Source organism: Panthera leo, chromosome A2 (assembly GCF_018350215.1).
Source record: "Panthera leo isolate Ple1 chromosome A2, P.leo_Ple1_pat1.1, whole genome shotgun sequence".
Lineage (NCBI taxonomy): Eukaryota > Metazoa > Chordata > Mammalia > Carnivora > Felidae > Panthera > Panthera leo.
Window position 1 is genome coordinate 149,303,442 of NC_056680.1, and position 26,491 is coordinate 149,329,932.

The 26,491-nt window shown below is 49.5% G+C and overlaps 1 protein-coding gene across 1 annotated transcript in view; it reads right to left on the reverse strand.

The window, feature by feature from the left end:
• Positions 1 to 24,661, reverse strand: part of WDR91 (WD repeat domain 91) — a 28,628-nt gene extending 3,967 nt beyond the window's left edge. The window contains exons 1-14 of the mRNA XM_042925543.1: positions 24,522 to 24,661; positions 22,821 to 23,000; positions 22,061 to 22,268; positions 20,407 to 20,489; positions 19,299 to 19,429; positions 18,043 to 18,208; positions 9,305 to 9,460; positions 7,603 to 7,796; positions 6,731 to 6,881; positions 4,920 to 5,014; positions 4,610 to 4,778; positions 2,496 to 2,604; positions 1,592 to 1,704; positions 99 to 296 (exon numbers count right to left, since the gene is read on the reverse strand). Coding sequence (XP_042781477.1) covers positions 99 to 296; positions 1,592 to 1,704; positions 2,496 to 2,604; positions 4,610 to 4,778; positions 4,920 to 5,014; positions 6,731 to 6,881; positions 7,603 to 7,796; positions 9,305 to 9,460; positions 18,043 to 18,208; positions 19,299 to 19,429; positions 20,407 to 20,489; positions 22,061 to 22,268; positions 22,821 to 23,000; positions 24,522 to 24,644 — 2,076 coding nt within the window. The 5' untranslated portion in view covers positions 24,645 to 24,661. The remainder of the gene's footprint in view (positions 1 to 98; positions 297 to 1,591; positions 1,705 to 2,495; positions 2,605 to 4,609; positions 4,779 to 4,919; positions 5,015 to 6,730; positions 6,882 to 7,602; positions 7,797 to 9,304; positions 9,461 to 18,042; positions 18,209 to 19,298; positions 19,430 to 20,406; positions 20,490 to 22,060; positions 22,269 to 22,820; positions 23,001 to 24,521) is intronic.
• Positions 24,662 to 26,491: the final 1,830 nt, after the last annotated feature.

Sequence of the window (26,491 nt, forward strand, 5' to 3'; positions counted from 1 at the left end):
ACAGGGCAGGGAGAGGGATGGAGGCCCATGCTCAGCCTGGCCCAGACCTCCAGGGGGGACCTCCCTACCCACCGTGACAGCCCCCCCACCCCCGGTACCTTGTAGATGACTCCGCCCGTGGCAGAACACGTCAGCATGTAATTTCCCTCCGAGTCAAAAGCGAAGAGTCGGCCCCGGGGAACTTGAACCTGCTTGTAGCCGCTGTAACCTGACAGCACAAAGGGGCCCGTGGCGTCGGCGGGGAGGGTGTACTCAGACACCTTCAGGCCACTCTTGTGGATGTTCCACTGGATGAACTGCAACCACAAAGCACAACCTGAATGCTCTTCCAGCAGGAGCTGGCCGTGGCTCCCCGGCACCCAGCCCGGGAGGAGGAGCAAAGGTGGATCCCAGAGCAGAGGCCGTGGGTCTACAGCCCACCAGGAAAGGTGGCGGGATGACCCCTCAGTGCACCCCTGCCCAACACAACTTAAACATTCTTTCAGAGAAGAACATCTAGAAAGAGTCTGTAACTTCACATGAGAGCCTGGGCTTTCTCTCTGGCCTGACTCCAGGAGAGGAAAAGGGCAGGCAGCTGCCGTTGTTTGGGTTCCTGTCTCTGAAGCAGGGGAATGCTCCAAGCGATCATGACTATTACTGCGATTGTTGTTGTTGTTTCTAGGGTTAGAACCCAACCAGATCTTTCTGACTTAGAAGCAAAGAGAGGACACATCCCAAATATCTTCCCGATGTCTCCGCATTGTTATCAACTGAACACGCGCGGTATCATCATCAACTAGCTCCACGCACTATAGTGTATATAATCCTTTAGCCTACATCACGGACAGGCCCGTCTGACCACCTCTTACCTGAGAGTCCTACTCACATAAATAGGAAGTCAAGCTTTAATTTAAAACTCCCTTCCCACAGTTTTCAAATGAAGGATTTATTTTGTAATTAGTTTTCAATGAATACTACAGGTACATCGTATAAAATCCAAATGTACCGGAAGGTACACATGAAAACCAAGACTTTCTCCCACTTCTGCCTTCCTGCCTCCCACCCCCAGCTCCCTTTCCACAGGTCCTAATGTGTCTTTCCAGAAAGAATAGACAAGGGGGCACTTCTCTTTGCTTTTATCCCCGGCTTATTTTACCTTTCTTGACTCCACTCAGGCCTATCGGCACTGACTCTAGGAAGCAAACTCTACACGTGATGCTGTGACCACCCAACCACCAAGGTCAACGCAGCACAACCCGGCCCTAATCTGGACGCCGCTAATGCACCTGTAGTGGGAAGAGTCACTTCTGCTACAAGGACGGAGGCTGGGTTCTTCCCTTTCATAACCGCCAGCTCCCACTAAACTTGTGCAAACCTCACAACGGTCCTAGGAGACTGGTTACTACTACACCCCTATTACACACAGGACACGGTGAGGCAGAGAGGGGCCCAAGGTCACAGTGCCAGTAAAGGGCACGGTCAGGATTCATCTCACTCCCCCCCCCCCCCCCCCCCCCCCCCCCCCCCCCCGCTTCTCTGGTGCTCTCTGGAATCTCTCAGATGGCTAACCCAGCGGAAGGGAAGTTCCCGATCCAAATCCGCTCCCACCTACCTTCCCGTCCTCGCCGATACTGTACACGGTGTTCTCGTCGTAACTGAACTCCACAGAATAGACCTCCCCGCAGTGGGCCTTCCAGCTCATGGCGCACTCGTGCTGCTGCATATCTGAGGCAATGAGGTGCCGCTAAGACCCCCGCCCGGGCCCCGGGGAGGCATCCGCCCCTGACAGAAGGGCAGAAGCTGTTCTGGAGGCAGAGGGCCTCCTGGAAACTACAGGTATCTCGGAGCTGAGCCCTGCCAAAAAGGCCTTTCAGTTTGCTAGTTCTCTCCGCCAATGTATTAATCGTCTGTTTAACAAATGTAAAATAGAAGCTTTTAACACTGGGTCAAAAATGAGGTTCAGGAATCTCTTGGCAGAGCCTGAGCTCCTCTGGGGAGCCCAGAAGTTGAGGGGGACACACAAATCCTTCCTAGGAGGCCTCCCACCGCTTCCTAGGTAACTTCCCACCAGGGCGCCTGGGGGATCTGCTGGACACAGTCCCTAGTTCCCTCCCAGACTCTCTGACCCAGAGTCTCCAGAGGCAGGTCTGCCTCGGGGATCCTCAAACGGCGACACACCTTTACCAGAGAACGCACGAGCCACGCCAAGCGGACGGCATGGCATTACTCTCACGTGTCCTCCTGGATCTCATTCAGGCCATAGGACTCGGATCAAACAGTCCGGACTCAAGGACTGCTGAGCCCCAGCACTCCCGGGGTCCCCCGACACTGACCGCATGCAAGGTGACTGGTTCCGGAGGTTTTGAAAAGAGCAGACTCGGACCAAAGTTAAGCTCTATTTCAAGCATCTTGAATTGGGCTTCTGCAGTAGCCTCTAGTCCAGCCGGCAAAAACCCAACTCTCTTCTCTGAGACACCGGAGGAGGGGACCAGACTGCCGTGAGCACACCCACTTACCAAACAGGCGGATGACGCCATCAGCCGCCCCTGTGACCAGCAGGTTCCCATTGTGATTGAAGGCCGTGCAGTTGATGGCAATGGGCTCGGGGTCCAGGGAGAACTGGAGCTAGTTACAAACAAAAACCAAAACAAAAAACAACTAACTAAATTGGAAATTGTAAAACAGTAACAACCCGAAATTCAAAATAGGTTGTCTGCAAGGGGAAGGGGGCCAAGAATGCAAAGGGCACACGAGAGCATAAAAAGCGTTGAAGGTTCCACTTTCAAACTGTGACAATATGTACGGGTTCACATTACAGCTTCTCTTCTCATTACCCTATACACCTTCGATTGCAACATTCTTTTGTACGTACTCAGTATTTCATTAAAACTCTGAAGATAACAAGTGAACATAAAATTACGGGACGTGCTTTTGAGGAAAAGAACGAGATTAAGAAGGATCTAATTAAACTGGAGAAGGGAAAGCATCTAAGAGACACTGGAGGACAGATGTCTGCCAGACTGAGTGGGATAAGAACTCTCTAGAGAGGGGAGAGCACGTGGGTAGGGCCTGCGGCCGCAGGACACTCCACGAGGCCGAAGGGCGGGGACGGCAGACCGTGCAAGGCCCTGGGCCAGTGTGGGTGGGAAATCTGGAAGAATGGAGCGGTGTGACATGCCACAGGGTCTGCCATTCCCTCCGGTGGGAGGGCCGGGGGCGCGAGTCTAGGCTGCGTCCCTGGAAGTGCAGAGAAGTGGGCAGAAACACTCTGCAGGTGGGGCCGTCTGCTCACGGACTGACCGCGTGGAGTGAGGGAGAAGGACGGCTCCAGAGAGGCACCTGTTTCTAAGTGGAGCACATCTGGCAAGATGAGGAAAACTAGAGAGGAGAACAGACGTGGCAGGACACGGTGGTCAGGAATTCAGGCGTGGCCCTGAAACCTGAGCTCCAGGGAGACCCCTTGCTGGGAATATACACCATTTCTACAGGCAGACGCAGGGAGGTGCGAACTGGACCCTCGGAACACGGCCCGTCTACAGAACAGGGACCCTTCCCAGTGTCCAGTGACATCAGAAAACCATTTGTTCGAGGCAAGGGCCATGCCACGTTTGTGTCCCAAAACTAATTTTAATGAGCAACGTCACTGCCTTTTAAATGTGTGAGTTTACACATCCTTTCTCTCTCTAGGGGCTGAGGGTCACAGCTGCGGGGACCCGCCACTTTAGGTGGGAACCGTCCTCGGCTCCTGAGGAAGGTGGGCCACGTGGCCCACAAGTCAGCTTTCACGTGGCTGTCACTTCTCAAGAACATGCATGCGTCCCCACCTCTTTCAGCTGCTGCTGTCATTTTTATGAAATACTAAGCTAACGGAATCAGAAAGAGAGTCCACATCTGTCTCCTAAAAACTAAGCCACTTGAATGCCTAATAAGCGAAAGAAGGTAATGCGAAAATGCCGTAAGATCCCAGCTACATGGCATTATGGAAAACGCAAAGCTACGGGGACACTACAAAGGTCAGCGGCTGCCAGGGTTTGGGGGGACGTGGTAGGACAAACGGGAGGTGCACAGAGGGTTTTTAGGCAGTGAAAACAGCCTGTGTGATACTACAGTGGTAGGTACCTGTCCTCATACATTTGTCCAATCCCTGAGAACGTACAACACCAAGACTGAGGCCTGAGATCAACTCTGAACTTTAGGGGATTAGGCGGTCACTGCAGATGCTCTGGTGGGGGACGCAGTAGGGGTGTGTCTACGTGGGGGCAGGGGGCATGTAGGAGACCTCTGTACCTTCCTCCCAATTTTGTTGTGAACCACAACCGCTCAAAAAATTGTTAAAGCTTTTCAATATAAACAAAAGTAAACAAATTTTATAAGCCACAAGGGCCCTCTGATAGGCTGCGTATGACTTCTCAGCCGGGGGCACAATTCTCAATGACTTAAGTCGCTAGCAAGCTGCCCAACCCGAGTGTTACTGCTTTTCAACACTTCCACTTCGAACCCTCCTCACAAATCAAAATCAGAGGAGACCAGAGCAAAGAGAGGAGGCGGCTCATCGGAAAGACGGGAGAGCGAGCCCGGAGTGTGACCCCACACAGACCCACGGGGAGACCCACAGGGGCAGGGCCTGCACCTGCTGCTTCATGGTTTTCGTGTCCCACAGCAGCAGCTTGCCGGGAACCTGGTCAGTACCCTTGCTGCCGGTATCTGGAGCCGAGAAGTCCACCTGGGAAGCGAGGCTCGGAGCGGCGGCCGAACAGACGAAAGAGGCCCCGTTGGGGCTGCACGCGAGAGACAGGATTCTGCAACAGACGCGGGGCTGGGTCAGCACTCCGCCGGCCCCCGGAGGCTGGTCCTGCCACAGAAGACGGGCCAAAAGGCCCGGCGCAGAAGCAGGCCCCCCCACAGAGCACGGCAGGGGTGGCCAGTGGCTTCCCACTCACCTGGGCATGTCGTCATTGATGCTGATCTCACAGAGGTTCTTCTTGGCTTCTGTGTCATAAAGACGCACTGTCCCCACACCACTGCCCAGCAGGAGCTAGAATTGAGAAGGGGCAGGTCTGGGCAGGCAGTAGGGGCGAGGCCCACTTAAACACACCTCCACGCAACCAGGTGATATCTGGCTACAACGGACCTCATTTAAAAATTACATGAAGACCGGGGCGCCTGGGTGGCTCAGTCGGTTAAGCGGCCGACTTCGGCTCAGGTCATGATCTCACGGTCCGTGAGTTCAAGCCCCGCGTCGGGCTCTGTGCTGACGGCTCAGAGCCTGGAGCCTGTTTCGGATTCTGTGTCTCCCTCTCTCTGACCCTCCCCCGTTCATGCTCTGTCTCTGTCTCAAAAATAAACATTAAAAAAACATTTAAAAAAAAAAAAAAAAAAAAAAAAATTACATGAAGACCGGGGCGCCTGGGTGGCTCAGTTGGTTAAGCATCTGACTTTAGCTCAGGTCACAATCTCGCAGTCCATTGAGTCTGAGCCCTGCGTCCGGCCCTGTGTTGACAGCTCAGAGCCTGGAGCCTGCTTTGGATTCTGTGTCTTCCTCTCTCTGCCCCTCCCCTGCTCACGCTCTGTCTCTCTCTCTCTCTGTCTCTCTCTGTCTCTCTCTCTCTCAAAAATAAAGATTTGAAAAATTTAAAAAAAATTACGTGGAGACCTTAGAGGTGACCTTGAACAGAAACAAAACTATAGAAGGCATCTATGAACTGGGAGAGAGAGAGAGATCACCTCAGATACACCTGGAAAGGTGCCGGCTGATTGAATGAGATGCTCTGATCTTCGCTCCCTGTCAGTTTTAAATGTCAGTTGTTCCCGTCCTTCCTTCTCCCTCACCTACCCGCCACCACCGGCAGCCTGCCGGGCCTGGGTGAGGCCCCGTTTGCATGTTCTGGGGACAGCTCTGGCTCTGGGCCTGTAAAGGTCTCCAGGAAAAATACAAGAGGCTATCCTTGCCTTCAGGCATTTGTGACTGATTGGGTAAAAAGCTTAAAAGATAATAATGGGTAATGCCAGAAGAAGAACCAGAGGCAGGTCTGAGGGTGTCCCCCAGGAATATTACCTATATTCTAACTTCAAATTCACACTGGCAGATAACACTTGTATAGGCTAAGTCCTGAGATCCTAGTAGCATAAGGATAATCCCTGCAAGTTGTCAAAAATTATTTAAAAAAACAATGAGGTTTGCCCCTTGGGCTGCCTTGCATCATCTCCTCAAAACAGAATACAAGGAAAGAAAACACTTAAATCAACTTGACCTCTTCAACTGCAAATCCTCTCTCAAGTATTAAAAACGTCCAGAAAGAAAAAGAGCGCTGTGCTAACAGCACTGTAGTAGACGTGTGGGGACCCCAAATAGGACACCATCCCCACCAGCTTCAGCCACTTCCCAGAGTGCCTGGCCTGGGGAGGGGTCTTGCAGGAGGAGGGGCAGCTGGGAACATCTGTGCTGGGCTGTCAGAGGGGACAGACGACAGGAGCTGATGGGGGAGAGCAGGGGGCAGGAGAGACACTCACCAACTGGCAGGAGCGTCCTGCAGGTCCCATGACCATCTGATTTCAATTCTTGCTAATCCAATAGCTTCCCTGCCGCCCCCAAGCAGGAGCCCTGATCGGACAGTCTGGAGGTGTGCCCCCCCGACTCCCAGGAAGAGAGAAGGGAGGGGCCTGGCCTGGCTGCCTCGGCTCAGCCACTGGTGCCAGAAGCTGGAAACTCCTCACTTAGACCGCAATGAGGCACGCATCGCTCGTCACTCACCAGCCTGTCCCGCTTGGTGGCCCACTCCAGAGAGAGCAGCGGCGACTTGGAAATGGAGGACGCTTTGGTCTGCATGATGGGATTGAAGGACCATACTTTGATGACCCCGTCCACGTCTAAGCTGGCGACCCTCCTCCCCGAGCAGTCCACTCTAAGACAGGAGAGAGAAGGAAGCTGTTACCATCCTTGCCTCAGCGCACCGTCCTCTTCAGCTAGTGCCCAGACTGCTTTGCTGACTTCTCAACTGTTTCTCAAACCGCCTACACGCCAAGGATGGGTGTGGACTACTTCTAGAAGTATTCATGTGTTTGGTCGCCCAGGAACTGCTTACAAAGGACCTAGTATGTGCTGAGCCCTGTGGTCCAGGACGGGGACAGAACAGCAGGGAAGGTAGGCACGGCCCCGAGCACTGGGGTGCCTCCTGCATCACACTCCAGAGCCATCGGCTCCCGGGGCAGGGAGGACACTCACTGTCTGAAAACTACCTTCCGTGAGGGCTTCTTATAAAGATCAACCTTTTACCACGTGTGACTAAAACCTTATACATAAATATTTACCTAAAAGTACAAACGTGAGGCAAATTATAATGAAGTCTTAGGGAGTTCCAATAAAAGGTAGCCTATTCCTGAGACTCCAGAGTCCCACAGCTAGAGAGGACAGAGAGGCTGCCCAGGCCAAGAGCAGCTGTTCAGCCCTCCTGTGACTCTGGAGGGACGGCCACAGTCCTTCGGGGACCAGCCCACCACGCGTACCTCCTGTCTGCCACACCTTCGCACACACAGCCTCGTAACCCAGGCTTCCCAGGGAGACCAGCCCCCGCCCCAGTCAGCACTTTCCTGCCGGGGGGGCCTTGCCCCCAGACCCCCACCCACCTGCAGTGCATGATGGAGGAGTGGTGCTCCCCGTACTCCTCCTGCCCCAGCACAATGAACGGCTGCTCAGGACGGACCCCTCCTCCCTCGGCGCTTGCTGCGGAAGCCCGCGTCAATGTCTCCAGCGCCTCCACGTGGAGCTCTGGGCAGGACTCGGCCTCCGGGCCACTAGTTTCAGGCTTCTTCTCTGCACTCTGTGACAGGCAAAGTGGGGACGAGTTACCTGCGAAGGGTCTGCACTGGGCCCAGCCATTCGGGGACACACTGCAGGACATCTAGGATGCCGGGCTACGGCACGCTGGGGGGGCTCTCATGGGTACAGGGCCTGTAGACCTGTAGAAAGAGCTCCGAACGCCAAGAGCAGCACCCAGCTTGCCCCAGGAGAGGCAGGTTCCCGCTCTGCTGATGGCCCCTGTCTAGAGACCCTGCTGAGGGAGTAGTGGGCCATGGGTACCCTCTGCCTGTCACAGCTGACAGGACCCAGGACTGGCCGACAATAAAAATTAGTGAGAACCTACTAGGTGCCAAGCACTGTGTGACCACATTTGATTCTCATTTAATCCTTCCTGAAACCATCTGAGATCCTATGATTAACCCCATTTAATAACTGTGGAAACTAAAGACTGAAAGCAGAAGTTAAATAACTTACCCAAGGTCAAGAGCTGGCAATGGGCAGGACTCAGATGTGAGACCAGATCAGAGGCAAGCCTAGCCCCTCACCAGCATCTCCCCCATACCAACCCGCACCTCCTCCTGAAAAGGAGGTACCAAGAGACTGAGGTGACTGGCCGGGCATAAAGATAGAGACTCAAGGACAGCAGCAGAGGCCGGAACAAGGCCGGGCACCAGAAGGCACCTGCCCCTCTGCCACCTGGCGCGTCCGCAGCTGCCCTGGTCTCTGCCCCCCTGGTGCACTAAATGCTGACCGCCATGACTACTAGCCTTTCACCCACACATAAACCAGGCCAGGCGGCATCAGCCAGGGCAATCTCCACCAGCCCCTTGGCTCCCAAGGCTCCTCTAAGTGCTCCTTAGGGTAGCAGAAACCACGGGTCTACAGGATAAAAATAACAGAGGAAGAGAGACCTCTGAGCTCAGACAGGTGCCTTCCAGGAGCGGCCGAGCTCAGGTGTGCCTTTCATCCTACGGTGTCGGAAGAGGACAATCTGAGATCAGAGGCTTAAGGGTCTATGCCATCAAATTGGAACCGGCACAGGGCTGGTAACCGGCAGCAGTGCTTTTAAAAGTAGTCCCGATCACGAGATAAATGGTCAACAGGATGACTCAGCCAGTAAACCCCTTGGGTTTCTCCTTTCACGCTGGAGTAGGTGACAGAAAGAGAAGCAGCTTTACTGCCACAAAGAGTAGACTCTGACCCACTTCCAGGGTGAGGAGAGTCCCGGGGTTTAGCGTGGCAACGGCCCGGGGCCGCACCACTGTGTGTCAGCACAGCATCTCCAGCAGGCGATGCAGGAGAAAGGGAGGCTGTGAAGGGGCAAGGCTGGGTGATTCTGGCCTAAACCAAGGGAAACAGGCCTCTCCTGCCAAGCCTCCCAGAGCCTCTGACACGCTAGCCGTATTACGTAGAAGTCAAGAGAGGTACGGGCAGGCTCTGCGCCACCCCACCTCCTTCCGTGGCCCCCAACGGTAGCCACGGGGATGTCCCTGCAGGCACTCGTGTGATGCCAAGACTGAGCCATACCTGCAAAGTCATAGACAGAAGCTCCTTCCTTTCTTTGCCGTGATCCTGCAGGCGCCGCTGCCGGTGCTGGGACCAGCTGGACTCCCCAGAGGCCAGCCCGCCGAAGAGGCTCTTCCCGTCCTTGGGCCCGCACGCTGGGTCCCTTCCCTTCGCGGTCTACAGGACGACATGCGGGCTGTGAGAAGTCACTTGCTGCCTGCGCCCGGGCCACGGCACCTCCGCTGGGGGGAGGGGGAGGCAAAAGCCAGGGAGCAGCTCCTTCAGCCCACAGCTCCCGGGAAAGGGTCCTCCCAGCCAGAATGCTCTGATCTCAGCCTACAGGCTAAGTCCAGAGTGGAGCACGAGCAGTGTGGACGCCCCCCTTTCTGTTCTCCCTGTTTTAGGAGGTGGTCACCAACACTCCTTAGCCTGCCATAAGCATCACCTGGAGACAGATGCACACATTTCCTTCCTCTAATCAGAACAATTAACTTTAGTGAAGGGGGAGGAGACCAGTGCATCCTAAGTGATGATTATGAGGCAAGTCAGGTCCTATGTTGTAAACATCTTCAAGCAACCGTATGTTTGGACAATACAAAAAAACGTATGCAACATACAATCACCTCCCTGGAGGCAAAAATGAACACGATACCCGCTCTTGTTTTGGGCCAACCTAATGACTAAGCCAGCTAATGTTAAATATCGAGGTATGTGGAAATGATTACTAGACAACCAGAAATTCTTAACGGAAACTGTTGGAAACTCAAGGACCTATGAGCAAGATAAGAAACTGGCAGGAAAGAAACTGGCATCTTCTGGCCCCTTTTCATGACAAGAGTGATGAAGTCCACCAAGGCTATATAGCAAATGAATTCAATAATCCTCACCCTGCTTCCATGGAGAGAAGATTCGTAATCTACAGCCTCTTAATTTTTATTTATTTATTTATTTATTTATTTATTTATTTATTTTTTAATATTTATTTATTTTTGAGAGAGAGAAAAAGAAAGAGAGCAGGGGAGGGAAAGAGAGAGAGGGAGACACAGAATCTGAAGCAGACTCCAGGCTGAGCTGTCAGCACAGAGCCCAATGCAGGGGCTTTAACTCACAGACCATGAGATCATGACCTGAGCCAAAGTCAGACACTTAACTGACTGAGCCACCCAGGCGTCCCTCTAGAGCCTTTTTAATTTTTTTTTTTTTAATGTTTTATTTATTTTTTAGACAGGGAGAGACAGAGCATAAACAGGGGAGGGCCAGAGAGAGGGAGACACAGAATCTAGAGCCTTTTTAAAAGGAGTTGTCACCACATCATCTTTCCAAATTATCTGGCTGGGTTTTTCCCAACCTTATTCCCACAAAGTGTGATGCTCAAAACTGCTCCTTCCTCTGCCTTATTTTATATTCTTAGCAAAGGGATTTGGATGCAAACAGCCACTCAGGTTTTAGACCTGAAACCTGCACGCCATTTGCACATAAGACATAAGTCAAGAGTATAAGCTTAACCAAAGTCCACTTGTTGTTTTCTACTTCTACTTATTATTTTTTTAAGTAGGCTTCATGCCCAGCGTGGAGCCCCACATAGACCTTGAACTCATGACCCTGAGATCAAGACCCGAGCTGACATCAGATGCTCAACCGACTCAGCCACCCAGGCACCCCGTTTGTTATTTTTTATGTTAACACTAAACAACTTAAAATGATTAACACAGGAGTGCCTGGGTGGCTCAGTCAGTTAAGTGTCCAACTCTTGGTTTCGGTTCAGGTCATGATCTCGCGGTTTCGTGAGTTCAAGCCCTGCGTCAGGCTCTGCACTGGCAGCAGGGAGCCTACTTGGAATTCTCTCTCTCCCTCTCTCTCTGCCCCTCCTCCACTTGCACTGTCTCTCTCTCTCAAAATAAATAAATGATCTTAAACATTTCTTTAAAATAATAAATAAATAAATAAATAAATAAATAAAATGATTAACACAGACTCCTTGGAACCCTGGAGTCATCAGAGGAGTTAAAAAGGAAATTTTAAAGAACTATTAGTTCATGTAGAGCCTAACTGAGGCTGACCTTCAGGGTATTTGTTATTTCTGTTTTTCTGACTGAGGTGATCGTCAGGGGTATCAACTTCTGCTTGAGACAGAACTTTCTTCTAGGGAAAAGTATTTGACTCTCCACATTCTGCCTTATTCTGAGAGAAGTAGGGTTCTCAGTCAAGATAAAAGAAATAACCTAAGAAGAAAACCAACAGTAACAATAACCAATACATGTTATTCATTGAATGTTTACCATAGGCAAGGCACCATGCTAATAAGAACTAAGAACTTGGGGCACCTGGGTGGCTCAGTCAGTTAAGCATCCAACTTCAGCTCAGGTCATGATCTCACAGTTTGTGGGTTTGAGCCCCAGGTCAGGGTCTGTGCTCACAACTCAGAGCCTAGAGCCCGCATTAGATTCTGTGTTTCCCTCTCTCTCTGCCCCTCTCCCACTGGTGCTCTGTCTCTCTCTCAAAAATAGGTAGACATAAAAAAAAAAAAAAAAAAAGAAAAAGAACTAAGAATTTTACAAATGTCCCCTTAAAATAGAGATGAGGGCATTATTTTAACACAAGGAACGGAGGCTTAAGTTACTGCTCGTGTAGGGAAAACTAGACAGAGGTGGAATTCACGTCCAAATCTGACGGCAAACCCCATGCTCTAAGAAACCTAATGAAAGCAATATCATGAAAAGAGCACAAAAAAAAGTGACAGTGAGTAAAAAAGATAAGAAGAAATATCCTAATTCCAGAGCTAACAAAGACAAGGCCCTTCTCCATTTCTATCCATTTCTGAGAAGTAACCCATGGTTCATGGAACACGGACGAGGTTCCACAGCTTTAGAAAGTGGGAGAAGACTTCTCTTACCTGCCCAGAAGTAAGAGATGGTCAAGATAACTGTTAACAAAGAGGTCTTGAAACCATGGTGTACTTCACATGGTCCCGGGGGGGGGGGGGGGGGGGGGGGCAGTACTCACTCCCTGAGACGTGACACAATGGTGCCAGGCCTCATTACACCAATCCATTGATTCCTCTCTCTATCTCCAATCAACAGGGCAAATCAGACTGAAGAATTCCACAGGCGTGGCTATGCTTGGATCAGACAAAATAGACTTTAAGCAAAAGACTGTAATAAGAGACAAAGAAGGTCATTACGTAATGATAAAGGGGTCCAACCAGTAAGAGGATATGATATTTTTAAGTATTTATGCACCAACAGAGGAGCATAAATATATAAAGGAGCAAATATATAAAGCAAACATTAGGGAGAAATAGGCAGCAATGCATGTTAGGGACTTCAGTACCTGCCTTTCCACAATAGAGATATCATCCAGAGAGAAAATCAATAAGGAAACATTGCACTTGAACTATACATTATATCAGATGGACTTAAAAGACATAGAATATTCCATCCAACAGAAGCAGAATACACATCATTCTTAAGCACACGGAACATTTCCAGGATAGATCATGTTAGGCCAGAAAACAAGTCTTAACAAATTTAAGAAGATTGAAATCATATCAAGCATCACAACAGTATCAAACCACAAATCAATTACAAGAAGCAAATTTAAAAATTCACAAATATGTGATGATTAAACATGTTCCTGATCAATGGATCAAAGAATAAATCGAAAGAGAAATTAAAAAAATATCTTGAGACAAATGAAAATGGAAACACAACATACCAAATCTTATGAGATGCAGCCAAAGTAGTTCTAAGAGGGAAGTGCATAGCAATAAATGCCTATATTAAGAAAAAAGAAAGATCTTAAATGAACAGTCTCCTTAGGAACTAGAAAAACAAATGAGGCCCAAAGTTAGAAGAAGGAAATAATAAAGATCAGAATTAAAATTAATGAAATAGAGACTAAAAAGACAATATAAATGATCAATAAACAGCCAGTTTTTTAAAAAGATAAAATAGACATTTATCAAGAGAAAAAGAGGGCTCAAATATAGAAAAGGAGAGCTCCAAAATATATCTCTAAAAGTTCTAACATTTTGATAGAAAAGACCAAAAAAGTCGGCAGTCGAGGCCATGTTTTCTGAATAAAAGGTGGCTTTGGCAACCCTAGAGCTAGCTACATAAGCAGTGGAAGGAGAAGGAAGATCAGTTTCCCAGGTTGACAGCTATTTTCCAAAATAATGGGATCCGGGCAAGTGAGGAAGTCTCAAAAAGCCTGGAACAACTATTATGCAGTTTTGACAGATTAATCAACCTGACCAAGAGATCTTTACACTGGTAACTCAGAAGAAAAGGGAAAAGAATCCATATACTATTGCATTCATGCCCTGGAAGTACACAGACCACAGGGGATCCAGCCTGGAGACGAAGGGGGGGAAATGCTACAGAGGGCAGGCAGGTATTCTGTGGCACTCTTTTTCTTCCCTTACTCGCCCACTATATAGGAGAAATGGTGTCTTTTCCCTTTTCAGTGCTAAGTCTTAAGAGCGTTCAATTAGCCCATACCGATAGAATAGAGAGGCTTGGGATGGACTTCAAATTCCCTTAGCTGACACAAAAGCCACGTGTAGTGCTTCCCCAGCAAGGACAGGAAATGCAACATTAAGAAGTGCAAAGGCAGTGCTTGCCAAGTCAAGACGGCAGGGGAGCTGTCCAGTAGATCATCAGGTAAGGGCTGGACCATACTCCAAAATGAAAATTCAAACAGGTGTTAACAAAAGGCACAACAACAAATTAAGAAGAACTACCTTCTTCATGATAGGGTAGTTTACAGCAAGAGAGCTATGGACCTACACGTGACCTATCAGATCCTGCTTAAAGAGAGCTTCTCCCTCAAACAGATCTCAGTTATTCACTAAAGAAGGGTGAACAACACCAACAAAAAATAAGGTGCTAAAAGCTGATGAATGCAGCTCTCCACAAAACACTTTAATAAGTAGGTTAAAGGAAACTTGTGTCTCGCTACAAACGTACATAACTCCAACAGTGTTTACTGTGATAATACTGGTAATCCACAGTTGTAAGAGCAAACCTCATCAAAGTCTCAACTACCAGAGTTATAGAACAGTCCAAATGGCCCAGATTAAATTCTGTCAAATTCTATCACAACCTACCTGTCTCCTACAGTTCAGAAGAGATATTTTAACCTATGTTCCATCATTTTGCCTTTGCCTTTCTCTCTGGAGAAAGACAGAATTGTCACTGGCCTGAACAGTGTTTACCAGGTGGTCATCCAAATGGGGCAGGACACAAATTCCAGTAATCTGGTCTCACCTGAAGTAAAAATAAAGCCACCCAGAAGACAGGCCCTCATAACACATAAAATTATGGAACAAGGGTCGTGGAAGAGGACCCCCTTTTCCTCCATCCCCATACAATCCGGGGACACAGCCCCAGGGGCAGCTGTCACTGACGGCTCAGTAGCTAGGAAGTAATTTGATACTAATAAGAATTACAAATACAGAAGTTTGCTTTCTTTACATTACAGCCAATGAGAGGTTATCTCTGTGACGAGCGCAGTCTGAGCGGGTGAGGAAGAAGTGGTATCACATGGCTGGAGGGAAGGAGGGAGCAAAAGCGCAGGCAGCATGAGCCAGGGGGGAGCTGCCCTCAGGTGCTATTGTAACGGACACCCCCGAAGAGTTGGGAGCTGTGGTTTTAGAGTTATGTCCACTTGCTTCTTACATTTTGCCTCCAGATTCATAAAAGCACAGAGAGCGCATCACCATACACTTTACCACCTATAATGCCACGAACATTTCAGTTACAATGACCCATCACAAGTGGGCAAAATGCTGATGGGATTGAAACTTACAATGTTACATATAAATAACATTTAAAACAGGAAGGCCTGATCATTTTTATTGCTAAGTTAATAACACAGCATATGTTTTTTGTTTGCTTATTCACTAGTGAAAAAGAAAGAGAGCTCTGGTGTGGCAATAGTGAGAAAAAGACTAGGTGCTTCAAATGTGCTAACAAAGCAACGTGGTTTATTAAAAAAGCCAATGTCATTTTCTACTAAATTAAAAGCTATGCATCATTAAAATCACAGGAAGTGATCACACAACTAACTGCATTTGCTATTGGTAAGAGCGCACAATCTTGAGTTGTACACTCAAATTTAGCATATCAATTGTAACGGAAGAATTAAAAAACAAGAATGCCCCACAGAGAAGGGGTGCAGGATGGTCAGGGGTCTAGAAATCACATCATATGGCAAAAAGAGTGGAGGGGAGAGAGAAGAATGAACAGTGAGTGCTTAGCATGGAAAGACAGGAAGTGTCCTAACAAGAAGCCTTATTCGACGTAGCTCAAAGGGCAAAGCTAAGATTAGCAAGTAATAATTATACAGAGGTTTCTACAAACAGGTTGCTAACAGGCAAACATCCCTACATGGACAAGTAGTGAGCTCCACATTGCAGGAGGCAATCAATCCGATGTGCTCCTCTATACAGATGACCTTTAAGCTTCCTCTAACTCTAAAATTCTGTGATTTTCTTGAACCTCAAAGTTCAGGTTGTTTTCAGAATTGAATGCTGAGTCTAGTTAGTAAATTAATAAAACCGCAAGTGACTCACAACCACTGGATTTTTCAGATGTAGATATCTATCACCTCCATTCATGAAACGGAAAGAGAGCTACCTTTGCTCTGTTAATATGCCACACAGTGACCCAAGTTCTATTTGAATATATTTTAGAGGCAAGGACTGCTTGCTGCAAATTACAAATTCTTTTTTTTTTTTTTTTTTTTTTTTTTTTTGAGAGAGAGAAAGAGAGAGAGGGTGGGCAGGGGAGGGGTAGAGAGAGAAGGAGAGAGAATCCCAAGCAGGCTCCACACTGTCAGCACAAGCCCAATGCGGGGCTTGAACTCACGAACTGGGAGATCACGAGCTGAGCCGAAATCAGGAGTCAGATGCTTAACTGACTAAGCCACGTGGCCTGCCGCAAATTACAAATTCTTACCCTCATCTCTTGAACACGAACTGCACAAAAAGTTCCCAACCCCATTCCAATCTCACCATGTGACACCTACTTCCTGATCTCGTAAAGAACAAGGCCACCAGCTTAACCCCAAGGAACCCATCCTTGTGTTTTCTTTCACTTCAACTTAATGAAACTGAATTTCATGATTTCCTGCATTTTTCAAGAGACCTAGCATCCCATGCATCGTCTATTACACTTAGAAAATATCGCACTGTGACAGAGATCTGCAAAGCAAACAGTAAAACTTACTCAGCCACATTCCATAGAACTGGAATTTGAATTTTCAGGTTTGGAATTCAGGAAAATAGCCATAGCAATCACCAGGATTGTTCTGACTGCCACAGGCCTCATGAATGCCAGGTGACAATCATTTTGCATTGCTGGCACCTCAGGTCTCAGGGCTGAGTCGGGTGCCCAAGTAGGCCAGTACCTTCACTAATACAACTAGCACTACTAAGATGTACTGGGCGCGATCTGCCAGGCCCTGCATACACCGAGGGCTCCTGTAGCAGTTCGAGGATTATGTATTAGTATCAGCCCAGGCAAATCGGAGTGAGTTCAAGCGATCTAAGCAAGGATGAGACACAAGGAGCCAGGGCTGAAAGTACACCGCTGGCCTCCCGAGCCCGCACTCTTTCCTCTCCAGTGTCCTGCTCAGCATCTGTGCTTCAACAGAAATACCAAAGCCAAGGGCTGTGCTGAAAGCCCCGCCGTCCCAGTGGCGGCCTGGAGTAGACCCCCGTTTCCCTGCCGCAGAGGGCGGCCCCAACCTGCAACTGTTCCCAAGCCAAGGGTGGTAGGAGAGGAAGGCAGACTTTATGACAACTGACTTTACCTGTAACTTGAAAAAAATACATTAAAAGAGAAAGGGTCCCTGCCCAAGCAACGGAGTGTAACTGTGGGTATGTCAAACTTTCACTCTGGAAGGCATTGCGGAAAGCAATGAATTCTGACCATCTCTGCCAGGAAAACTACTCAGTGGGACCCACGGCTGTTTGGGGTGTGAACTGGCATAAAAGAATTCTCTTGCAAGTTTCTATAAAAGTGAAAAATAACAAAAAGTTCTTTGCTGAATCAGTGAATACCAACTTGTAGAAGAAATACACTGATTCAGAAGTAACTCTAATTTACTCTTTCTCTACACACCACTTTATATCACCAAAAATTCAAAATTCCAGAATGGCTCGAATTTACCCTTGAGCCACCAAATCCCAGTCACAAGCCTTCAGGAGTTCAGAGGAATTTATGAGAAAAGAGAAGAGATTCAAGCATACTCGTCACGGCCATGCACCCACTCCCCTGCAGGGTGTCACAGACCTCTGACGGTTGGAATGGGACTGCAGGTGCCAAAGAGCGGCAGCGTGCTGGGTGAAGGTCCCTCTGGGTTAGACGTGGGGCTGTGACCTGTCTCAACCCTTGGTTAGCAGCACGCACCTGCCTACTGTCTCATTCTGCCCACGACACCTGCAATTCTGACCAGAAGAGGGGACGCGGGTAGGCACGGGATGTGTGAAGTGGATTCCCTCCTTACTGTCTCGGATCCCCCACTATGGTCTTATCTATGCCCTCATCCTGCAGAGCCATCGCTTATGCATGAGGGAGAGGTGGGAGAGAGGAAGAAAGCAGACAGGATGTGAATGTAGGAATCTCATCAGCATAGCAGAGAAATCAATCCTAACAACAGGGCAATCAAGACCGCACTTGACGTGGGTCTGAGAGCCCAGTCAGAGGTCAAGGGCCTCCAGGAAGGAGTTAGAAAGGCAGGTCTTGTGTGCTCACCTGACTGCTGAAGGGCTCTTTCTTGGCCGAGCTCGGAGCCTGCGAGGGACCCTGGGCAGGTGACAACCTCGAGGGGCTCTTCTTACTCTGAGGCAGCAACGAGGACAGGAAACCCACTCGAGGCGACTGGGAGAGGGAAGTGCTCCTCTGGCTGCACACCATGGCTCTGGAAAGCAGACACACAAGGTCACAGGGCTGGAGGGGACCCGGGGAAACCCGAAGCACAGGCCTCCTGGGCTGTGGACGGCTCCAGGGGCACACGCCTGTGCTCTAAGTTGGCATTATCCTCGGTACTATTTCTTGTACCCAAGGGGGCCAGCAGCCTATCTGGCACAGCGGTGAAGTGTGCAGGGCCGTGGTGAAGCTCAGAGCTGTGTGGGCCAATGGCCACTGGCCACATGCGCCACTGAGCACCTGAAATGTGTCTGGTCCAGACTGAGGCGTGCTGGAGGTACAAAACACACAGCAGAATGCAAGCCTTAGCATGAAAAAAGAGTGTAAAATATCTCATCATCAATACTTTGTTTACATTTATCACATGTTGAAATGTTTTGGATATATGGGGCTAAATAAAATATATCATAAAATTACCTTCACTTGTTGCTTTTTACTTGAAGTAAAAATGTTTAAGTTACATTTTTGGCTTGCCTTTGCTTTCCACTGGACCCTGCTAGCTCAGAAACCGGACCAGCTGCTCCTGGGACAGCCCTTGGCCACGTGCAGGTGTGGAATACGCCTGCCTGGGTCTGCATCCTCACTCACCAGTCCATGGCTGGGTGGCCACTGTGTGCCTTGGGTTATTCAAGGCTACAACCATTAGCATCAGCTGGGACTTCTGCTTTAACTTGTTATATTTTAAGGTTGCTCAAATACCTCTCTCCCCATCTGCCTACCTCTTCAAGCCCTCAGACAGGTGCATGCTTCCACCGCCCGCTGAGTGCCAACCTTTTCACCCTTGAGGCCCTCCTTTCAACACACACAGACTTCCCCAGGCTGCACGACAGCGTCGGGTTTATTTATCCCTGCTGTGCACATCTGGACGTACAGTCCCCCTCCCTCGGGGCGGGCTCAGAGGCTGGGGGCCCGAAAGGCCAGGGGACCTTACTCAGAAAGCTCAGACAGGAACAGTGAGGGCCAAGGAGGCTCTCTGGCCATTTCCTGTCACCAGGAGTGAGAGGGCCGGGGCGAGGTGAGAGCACAGGGGACAGATGGGAGAGGGGGAGGCCCTCCCACCCCCCAAGCGGGCACACACTCACAGTTCTGAGTCCCCCAGGCGGTCCATGTTGGAGACATAAGGAGGCAATTTGTGCTGGACCAAGGCCTCTTCCTCCTCTGGCTGCAGCTCCTCTTTCTTCAGGCGGTGGATTTCGGCTTGCAAGGCAAAAAGCTGCGCAGGGGTGGGGGCGAGTCGGGTGGTAAACTCACCTTGCCTTCCCTCTGCCAAGGCGCATGAGACATCACATCCAACGCTCAACCGCACTGGCTCAAAAGGACACTGGGCGTCAGCCCCAGGACGCCCGTCTCACCCTCTGCTCACCGCAGAGCGGGCGGGTGGAAAAAGGGCAAGTGGCACCTGTTACTTGACCACCATGAGGTGAGAAAACAACGACTGTTAGACGCACAAATCCCACTTTTTTTCTTTGTATCATTTGACTTGCTTCTTCCTGAATTCATGGAGAAAAAGAGCTCCATGCCATCCTTTGCTCTTTGGAACCTACAAAATCTACAAAATCAGGTTCTGGAACTCTCACGGAACATTTTTTTCAGTAAAGTTCAGCATTTTTGACTTTTATGCCTGGAAAAAAAAATTACATAGGCACATGCACCCAAAATCTAAACAGCTTATAATCTTCCTTTTTCTGGGGGAAAAAAAAAAAAAAAAGACCTACAGATGCCTTAACTTCAAGGACAGAGAAATGCTCCTCAGACAAAATGCAAAGGCAAATGTGGGTCCCCTGGCTCTATTGTTTTACACACCTAGAGGATCATGGAGCTGAGCAGAACAATTAATTCATATCTGGGCTGTAAACACCATAGATGTGGATGTATGTGGAAAAGGACTGGAAGTATGAAAGAAACATACAAAAGTTATAAGGCATGAAAGCACATGGGTCCTTCTCCTCTGAAAGTTCATTACCATTGCTATGCTTTTCGTGCTATACACAAGACTCAAAATATGAACTTGGCCTCTGGTTTTCAGAGACTGCTCCAGACCCCAAATCTCCCATACTGACTTTCTGGTGGCTCACCTCCATCTGAGATCAGTGCTTTCCTATTTTTAATCAGCCCTCCACCACCACTACCTAATTTCACACATGAAAAGCAGAAGTTCTACCCAAGAAGCAAGTGTGTTTCAGAACCGACCTTCTGGCGAAGAACTTCATTTTCTTCTTGAACCTGGTTGGTCCTCTGGCATTCCGCATCAAAGTTCAGAATCACAGGTACAGGTGCACAAAGTTAAAGAAAAAGACTGACTGAAAATGATTAAAAGTCCTTCCCAAACTCTTGACCCAGCAGCAAAACCCTTGAACATAAGTCAGAGGGAAAAGAGTACAGACTTGGCCCTCCACAGCTGTATGAAAGTCCCTCCCCTGATGCCGGCTCTGGCCTTTCTTCAGACATACAGACACTCATAACAATCTGGCTGGTCAGCCCACAGAGAGGACATAAACCCAACCCTGAGCGTGTTCTCCCAAATACCAGCAGGAAAGAGCAAGCATTCAGTGGACTTCACGGCCTGTCTAAGCTGTAGCAAGGTCAGTGCAGACACTCAGTTAGAAGCCACCCCAGGGGCCAACTGGTCTACCAGCTGGGCCGAAGGCTCGGCCACATGGCCTTCCCCTCCCCAGACCGAACCTCTCCCTAGCAAAGGTTTAGACTGAAGAGAGAGCTTTCTGCAGATTGGACAGTAACATGCCATCCTATGAATATCCACATTCTAGATCGGGGGTCAGTCCTTCCCAACAACCCTCAACTGCTTCAGTCAGGAGGAGCACAAAGCAGGCAGGGCCTCAGTACTGGGGACGTGAACTGTGCTCAAATGTATGTGACCTAGTTTGCAGGGCACTGTCCTACAATGAAAAGACCTAGAAGGCCCACATGGTCATGCAAAATGCTACTGGGCAGAGCCCCCTCCTAGTTTAGTCTGAAAGTCCTCAGGATAAAGAGCAGGGGGCAGAAGGAGCGGTTGTACCCGGCAAGAGTGGAATTGACACCTAGACTCACAATACAAAAGGAAAGGGCACCCTTCCTACCTCCACCAAACAGTGCCCCTCCCAGAGGCCAAAAACGGCCACCCATGGGCCGGCCTCTACAACGCCCGATTTATCAGTGACTCACCAAGCAGCTCCATTCAAACCAGACTCCCTTCTCCTCCTCTAGAATTCTAGCCTAGAGAGCATGAGCAATGGGGATCTCCTGGGCCTCAAAAGTGCAGGCTTTCCATGACAAAATGGTAAACAGGGTAGGCTATAAATATCAATATTCTTTCTCTCTCTCTTCATTACCCATACATATATTCCTACCGCTGCTCTGTTTTCTGGCAAGTTGAGGAACTCTGAGGTCACTGTCAGAGTGTGACCCAAATGCAAACACAGGAAGGAAGTTCTAGCCCAAGAAGTATTTTGACCTGCTACCTAATCTCAACAGAGGCAAGTAATATCCTCGGGGGCACAGGGCACACACGGAGAGGGTGTTCTCGGCTGGCCAGTTCTGCTAAGCAGCAGCAACCCCTGCTCAGCCCGATTTGAGGGCTCCTCCCAGGGCCAGCCACTTGTCCCCCACTGCCACTGCAGTCCCTGCTCATGCCCATCAGCTGTCTAGCAGCATCCGGACGAAGATTGACAATTTCCTGGCCTACTGACAAAAATAATCACAATCTGTCCAGCCCCCTCACATAACACATGACAGCCGTCTTTGGGCATTTTGCAGAAGCAATTGCATCGAGAGCAGCAGCCACTGATCACGTTGTCTGGAAGCCTCAGAGGAGGCCCCCGGCCCCAGGCGGCTGAAAGGATATGCATGCACTGAAACAGTACGCTCAGGAAGTTGTGCAGGGACACAATGAAGGTATCGGCCCACTGTCGAGAGAAGTACGTAGCAAAGGTGGGGTTGGTGTCTGGGGACGGCAGGAAGGGCAGGACAAACCAATCCTTCCACTCAGCCTGGTTCTGGAGCTCTGTGGCCTGCTTTGCAAAGAACTCTTGAGCTTTGTCATTTCTGTTTGTCTGCCAAGACAAGGAGGAGGTAGCAAGAAGGGGGAAGAGACAGACGTCCAGAGTAAGATTCTTCATCAGCCTCTGGGTATCAGCCTGCCAGGTAAGTGGCCAAATATAGTCTACAAACTCCATAAAATAAATGACATCACTCTTTTCTCAAGTTCCTTATAATTTTAAAGAAGCTCGTTCAAACTGAAGTCCTGGAGATAAAAGCCACCCTAAAAAAAAATTAATTCTTCGTTGATTTTCAAACAATCTAAGTGACTTATTCCCCCGGGTAGGCTATAATCTTTATTCCCCAAGCTTTAACCCACCTACTTATATTCTTTAAAACACCACCCAGGCTTATGTGCTGAAAACGAGAGGAAACAGGAATGAGGAAGACAAGTCAGATGATCTACACATGAGAAGGGAAAAAAAACTAGGAAAACAGTCAAGAAATAATTTGCATTGTGACGGTTCCACCCTCTCCCAAAGTAACACAGACAGGTCTCCCCAGAAGTTAAAATCTATTTCGGGATCAAAGAACTCTCTCCGAGGAATCCGTGAACTAACAGGCACCTGGATCGTGTAGACGAGATAAAAGCGGAACAGGCTGGTTTTCAGCTTGTTGATGGTGGGTCTATATATATCCTCCAAGCGGCTGAAGAGCCTACGTTCCAGGTAGCTCCAGTAATCCCGAAGGGCAGCCAAGTCATACACCTGCATTAACTGTTGCAGCTGGTCCACAATCTTGTCCACCTGGCGGAGAAACATGGGACACAGGCGGTGGTGAAGGACAAGAGGGGATTTTCCCATCACCTCACACAGTTAATACACCTTTTTCCTCTTGCCTGGGCTTCGAGTATGAGAATTTTTTCTAAATCGGCAATCTAGAAAACATTCAAAACATAGTAACGTAATAGCTTTTGAGCTATTTCCTGATGTTAGATATGGGGTTTGACCCTCCAGCAAGCATGGAAAGCTCAAGGGTAAAAGCCCTCTGGCCCTGGAAGCAGGAGGTCTAGGTCTTGGATCTGTGTCTGTCTTCCTCAACCAACTTGACAATGTCACTTCGACTCTGTGGTCTCGGATGCCTAAGATTTCAAAAAACACACACATAAAAGAGAGAACCTCCATAATCCTCCTCCTAGCTCCAACATTCCAGGAGTCTAAGACTCCCAGAGAGAAGCTCTGACTGACCCCTGCAAGTCATGGAAGTATTACCACAGCCCCTGCGGTGGCTCAGAGTGAAAGGCAAAGAAGTCACCTCCTTGTGAGAAATCACACCAGAGTACACAGTCTGTAAAAGGCTTTAGATGCCAATACCAATCAAACATCCCCATTTCTTTTCTTTTTTTTTTTTTTTTTTTTTTTTTTTTAGAGAGAGCACACAAGCCAGCAGGGATGCCCACCCAGCCCCGGGGCTCGATCCCACGACCTGAGATCAAAACCTGAGTCCCACGCTAAACCAACTGAGCCACCCAGGTGTCCCAGGAACATCCCCATTTTACAGAGCAGGACACCGAGGCTTGGAGAGCTGAAATGATTTGCTTTTGCCACTAAGTACCACTAACTTTGGCAAGAGGAGACCTCAGGTCTCCTACCTCGCCCAGCGTTCTTTGCTACTAGCTCACTGCCTCTCTCACAGTTCACCTGCCAACACCAATTAGAGTCAGCAAACACACAAATCACACACAAACTCCAAGAACTTCTCAACAAAAAATCACATCTGAGAAGGGGACATATAATGTTTTAAAACGTACAGCAAGGTTCTCAACTGCAGGGGCAAACTGCCAATAAGTCACCGGCAAAGCCATTTTTAACAAACACCAAAAGATATTTGAACCCAGCTGACATTTTCGACTGCAGACCCCTTTGCTCCCAATGACATCGGAAGCCAACTTTTGAATGTTTCTGTTGCCCAAACTCAACTATCTACCCATCCTTAGCTCCTAAAACCTTTATCTCCATCCTAGCCGACAGGCCAGCACCTGCTGGGAGGCTGGAGCGGAGGACCGCGACCTGGACCAGGAGTCAGGGCACCTGGGCTCCAGCCTCAGCGATGCTCCTGACTCGCTGAGCAACTTCAGGCAAGTCGCGTTCTCTCTCAAGACCTCAGTTCCTCGTGTGTCAGGAGAGGGCCAGACGCGCTGATATCGACAGTCCCCCGGCGCGGTGACAGCGCCACTCCCGCCCCGGAGGGCAGTGCTGGGGTGGGGGAGCCCGCTCCGGTCTCCCTCGGGGCCGCCTCTGCCCGCGCCGCGCCCGCCAGTCCCTCACCCGGAACCCTTTCTCCTTGTCCGCCTTGATCTCGGCGTCCAGCTGCCGCAGCGTGTGCGTGAAGCCGCGGAACAGCAGGTACTCCCGGACTAGCTCGTCGGTGCGCTCCACGGCCTCCGCCATCGCTGCGCCAGCGCCGAGAGCCGCCGCGGCAGGCGAGGGAGTGAAGGCGGGGCCTGGGCCGCGCGGGGCGGGGCCTGGCGCGGGCGCCAAGCACGTCACGCCGCGGCCCGCCTATCAGTCCGCACGCACCGCGCGCCGCGCTCCTGTGGCCCCTCCCCATCCCCGCCCCCAGCCCTGCCCAGCCGCTTCCGTCAGCCTCACCCTCCGGGATGAGCGGCTGGAAAACCCATTGCTCGCCTGGGTTTTCTGGCGTCGCTGGCGCCGGCTTTGTGATCTGAGTTATTGAAAGTGGCGGCTGCCGTCCAAGTCAAGTAGGGTTGGACCTTGGAGAACATCCCAGATAGTCACGAGGCGGGCAGGGGGTGAGGTGCCCTGCTCATTGGCATTCCATCGCGGAATCCTCTGTGCCTTGTCTTCGTTTTACAAATAAGGGGAACTGGAGTCTGGAGTCCGGAGGTAAAGTGACTTGCGTGCAGTCACACAACCAGTTTGAGTCATCAGAGAGTTCTAGAGAAAACCTTACTTTCATTAATAAGAGTAATCAACTACACGGCCAGATAACCAAGATACACTGTTAGGAAAAAAGAAAGCAAATTTCAGAACAGTGTGTATACTATGGTCCCAGTTTCTTGTTTAAAAAAAAAAAAAAAAAAGGGATGGGGCGCCTAGGTGGCTAAGTCAGTTAGGCGTCGACTTCCGCTCAAGTCAAAGTCAGGTCATGATCTTATGGTTCCTGAGAGATCGAGTCCTGCATCAGCTATTCTGACAGCTCGGAGCCAGGAACTTGCTTCAGATAATGTGTCTCCCTCTCTCTGCTCCGCCCTGGCTCATGCTCTTCCTCTCTGTCTCTCAAAAAATAAAATAAACATTCCCCCCCCAAAAAAAAGGGATGTGTTATGTGTTTGTGTGTACATTTTAAAACTTAAGGAAGATTATACACTCATCACTTAGGGTTTCTTTGTCTAAGAGGTGAGACTGTGAGGTACTTTCACTTCCTATTTTTTACTTTATCTTGTTTGAAATATTTATAAAGTATATTTTTGTAAGCAGATAAAGAGCCAGTATCTTTGAGCCTTCCATTTCTCCTCTGTAAATTAGTGACAATGATATCTACCTTGCAGAGTAATGAAAACTTAATAAGATAATGTATGTAAAAAACTTAGCACAATCGCCCATCATTAAAATGCAGTATTTGTTCCCATCTTCCCTCTAATGGTATGGCTTTCTGTAGTTATCAAAGTAGAACTCAGAATCATTACTGCCACTTTGTCCAGACCCTCCAACTCAACTATATGGAAACTGAACTCCAGCAGCTCTGATCTACACTAGAGAAACCAGAAAAGGTAACAGGGAGCAAGCCACAGCGAGACCAGCTTCACCCTTTGCCTGCTTTCGCGGTCTTCACAGGTGTAAGACACCTTGCCCCACAGGGCAGGCAAGGCGAGTCACCTCTGTGACTCCTGGGAGGACCAGACCAAAGTCCTACTTTGACTGGGATCTCAGATCATCAAAAGAGTGCTTGGGAAAATCCCCCAAAGGGAGTAATGGCCAAGACCTCTGCCTCCAAGAATGTCACCAATTCAATTTTCCTAAGGCACCTGACACGCACTGCCATAGGTCCCACGTGCCTCACCTCCACCTGCGCTGGCACTTCCCAGACCAGACCCTGTAAAATCAGCTAAGGTTGGCTTTCTGGTCAGTGAAAGGCAGCTCCCCCAGGCCTTCGGGCAAACACTTTCCTCTATCAGGAGTGTCTTCTGCCACATACCCACGCGGACAGCTCATCCGAGCAACGCGTGAAGGAGGCTCCGCGTGTTTGTGCTAATGTCATCTCAGAAAGGCTCTCT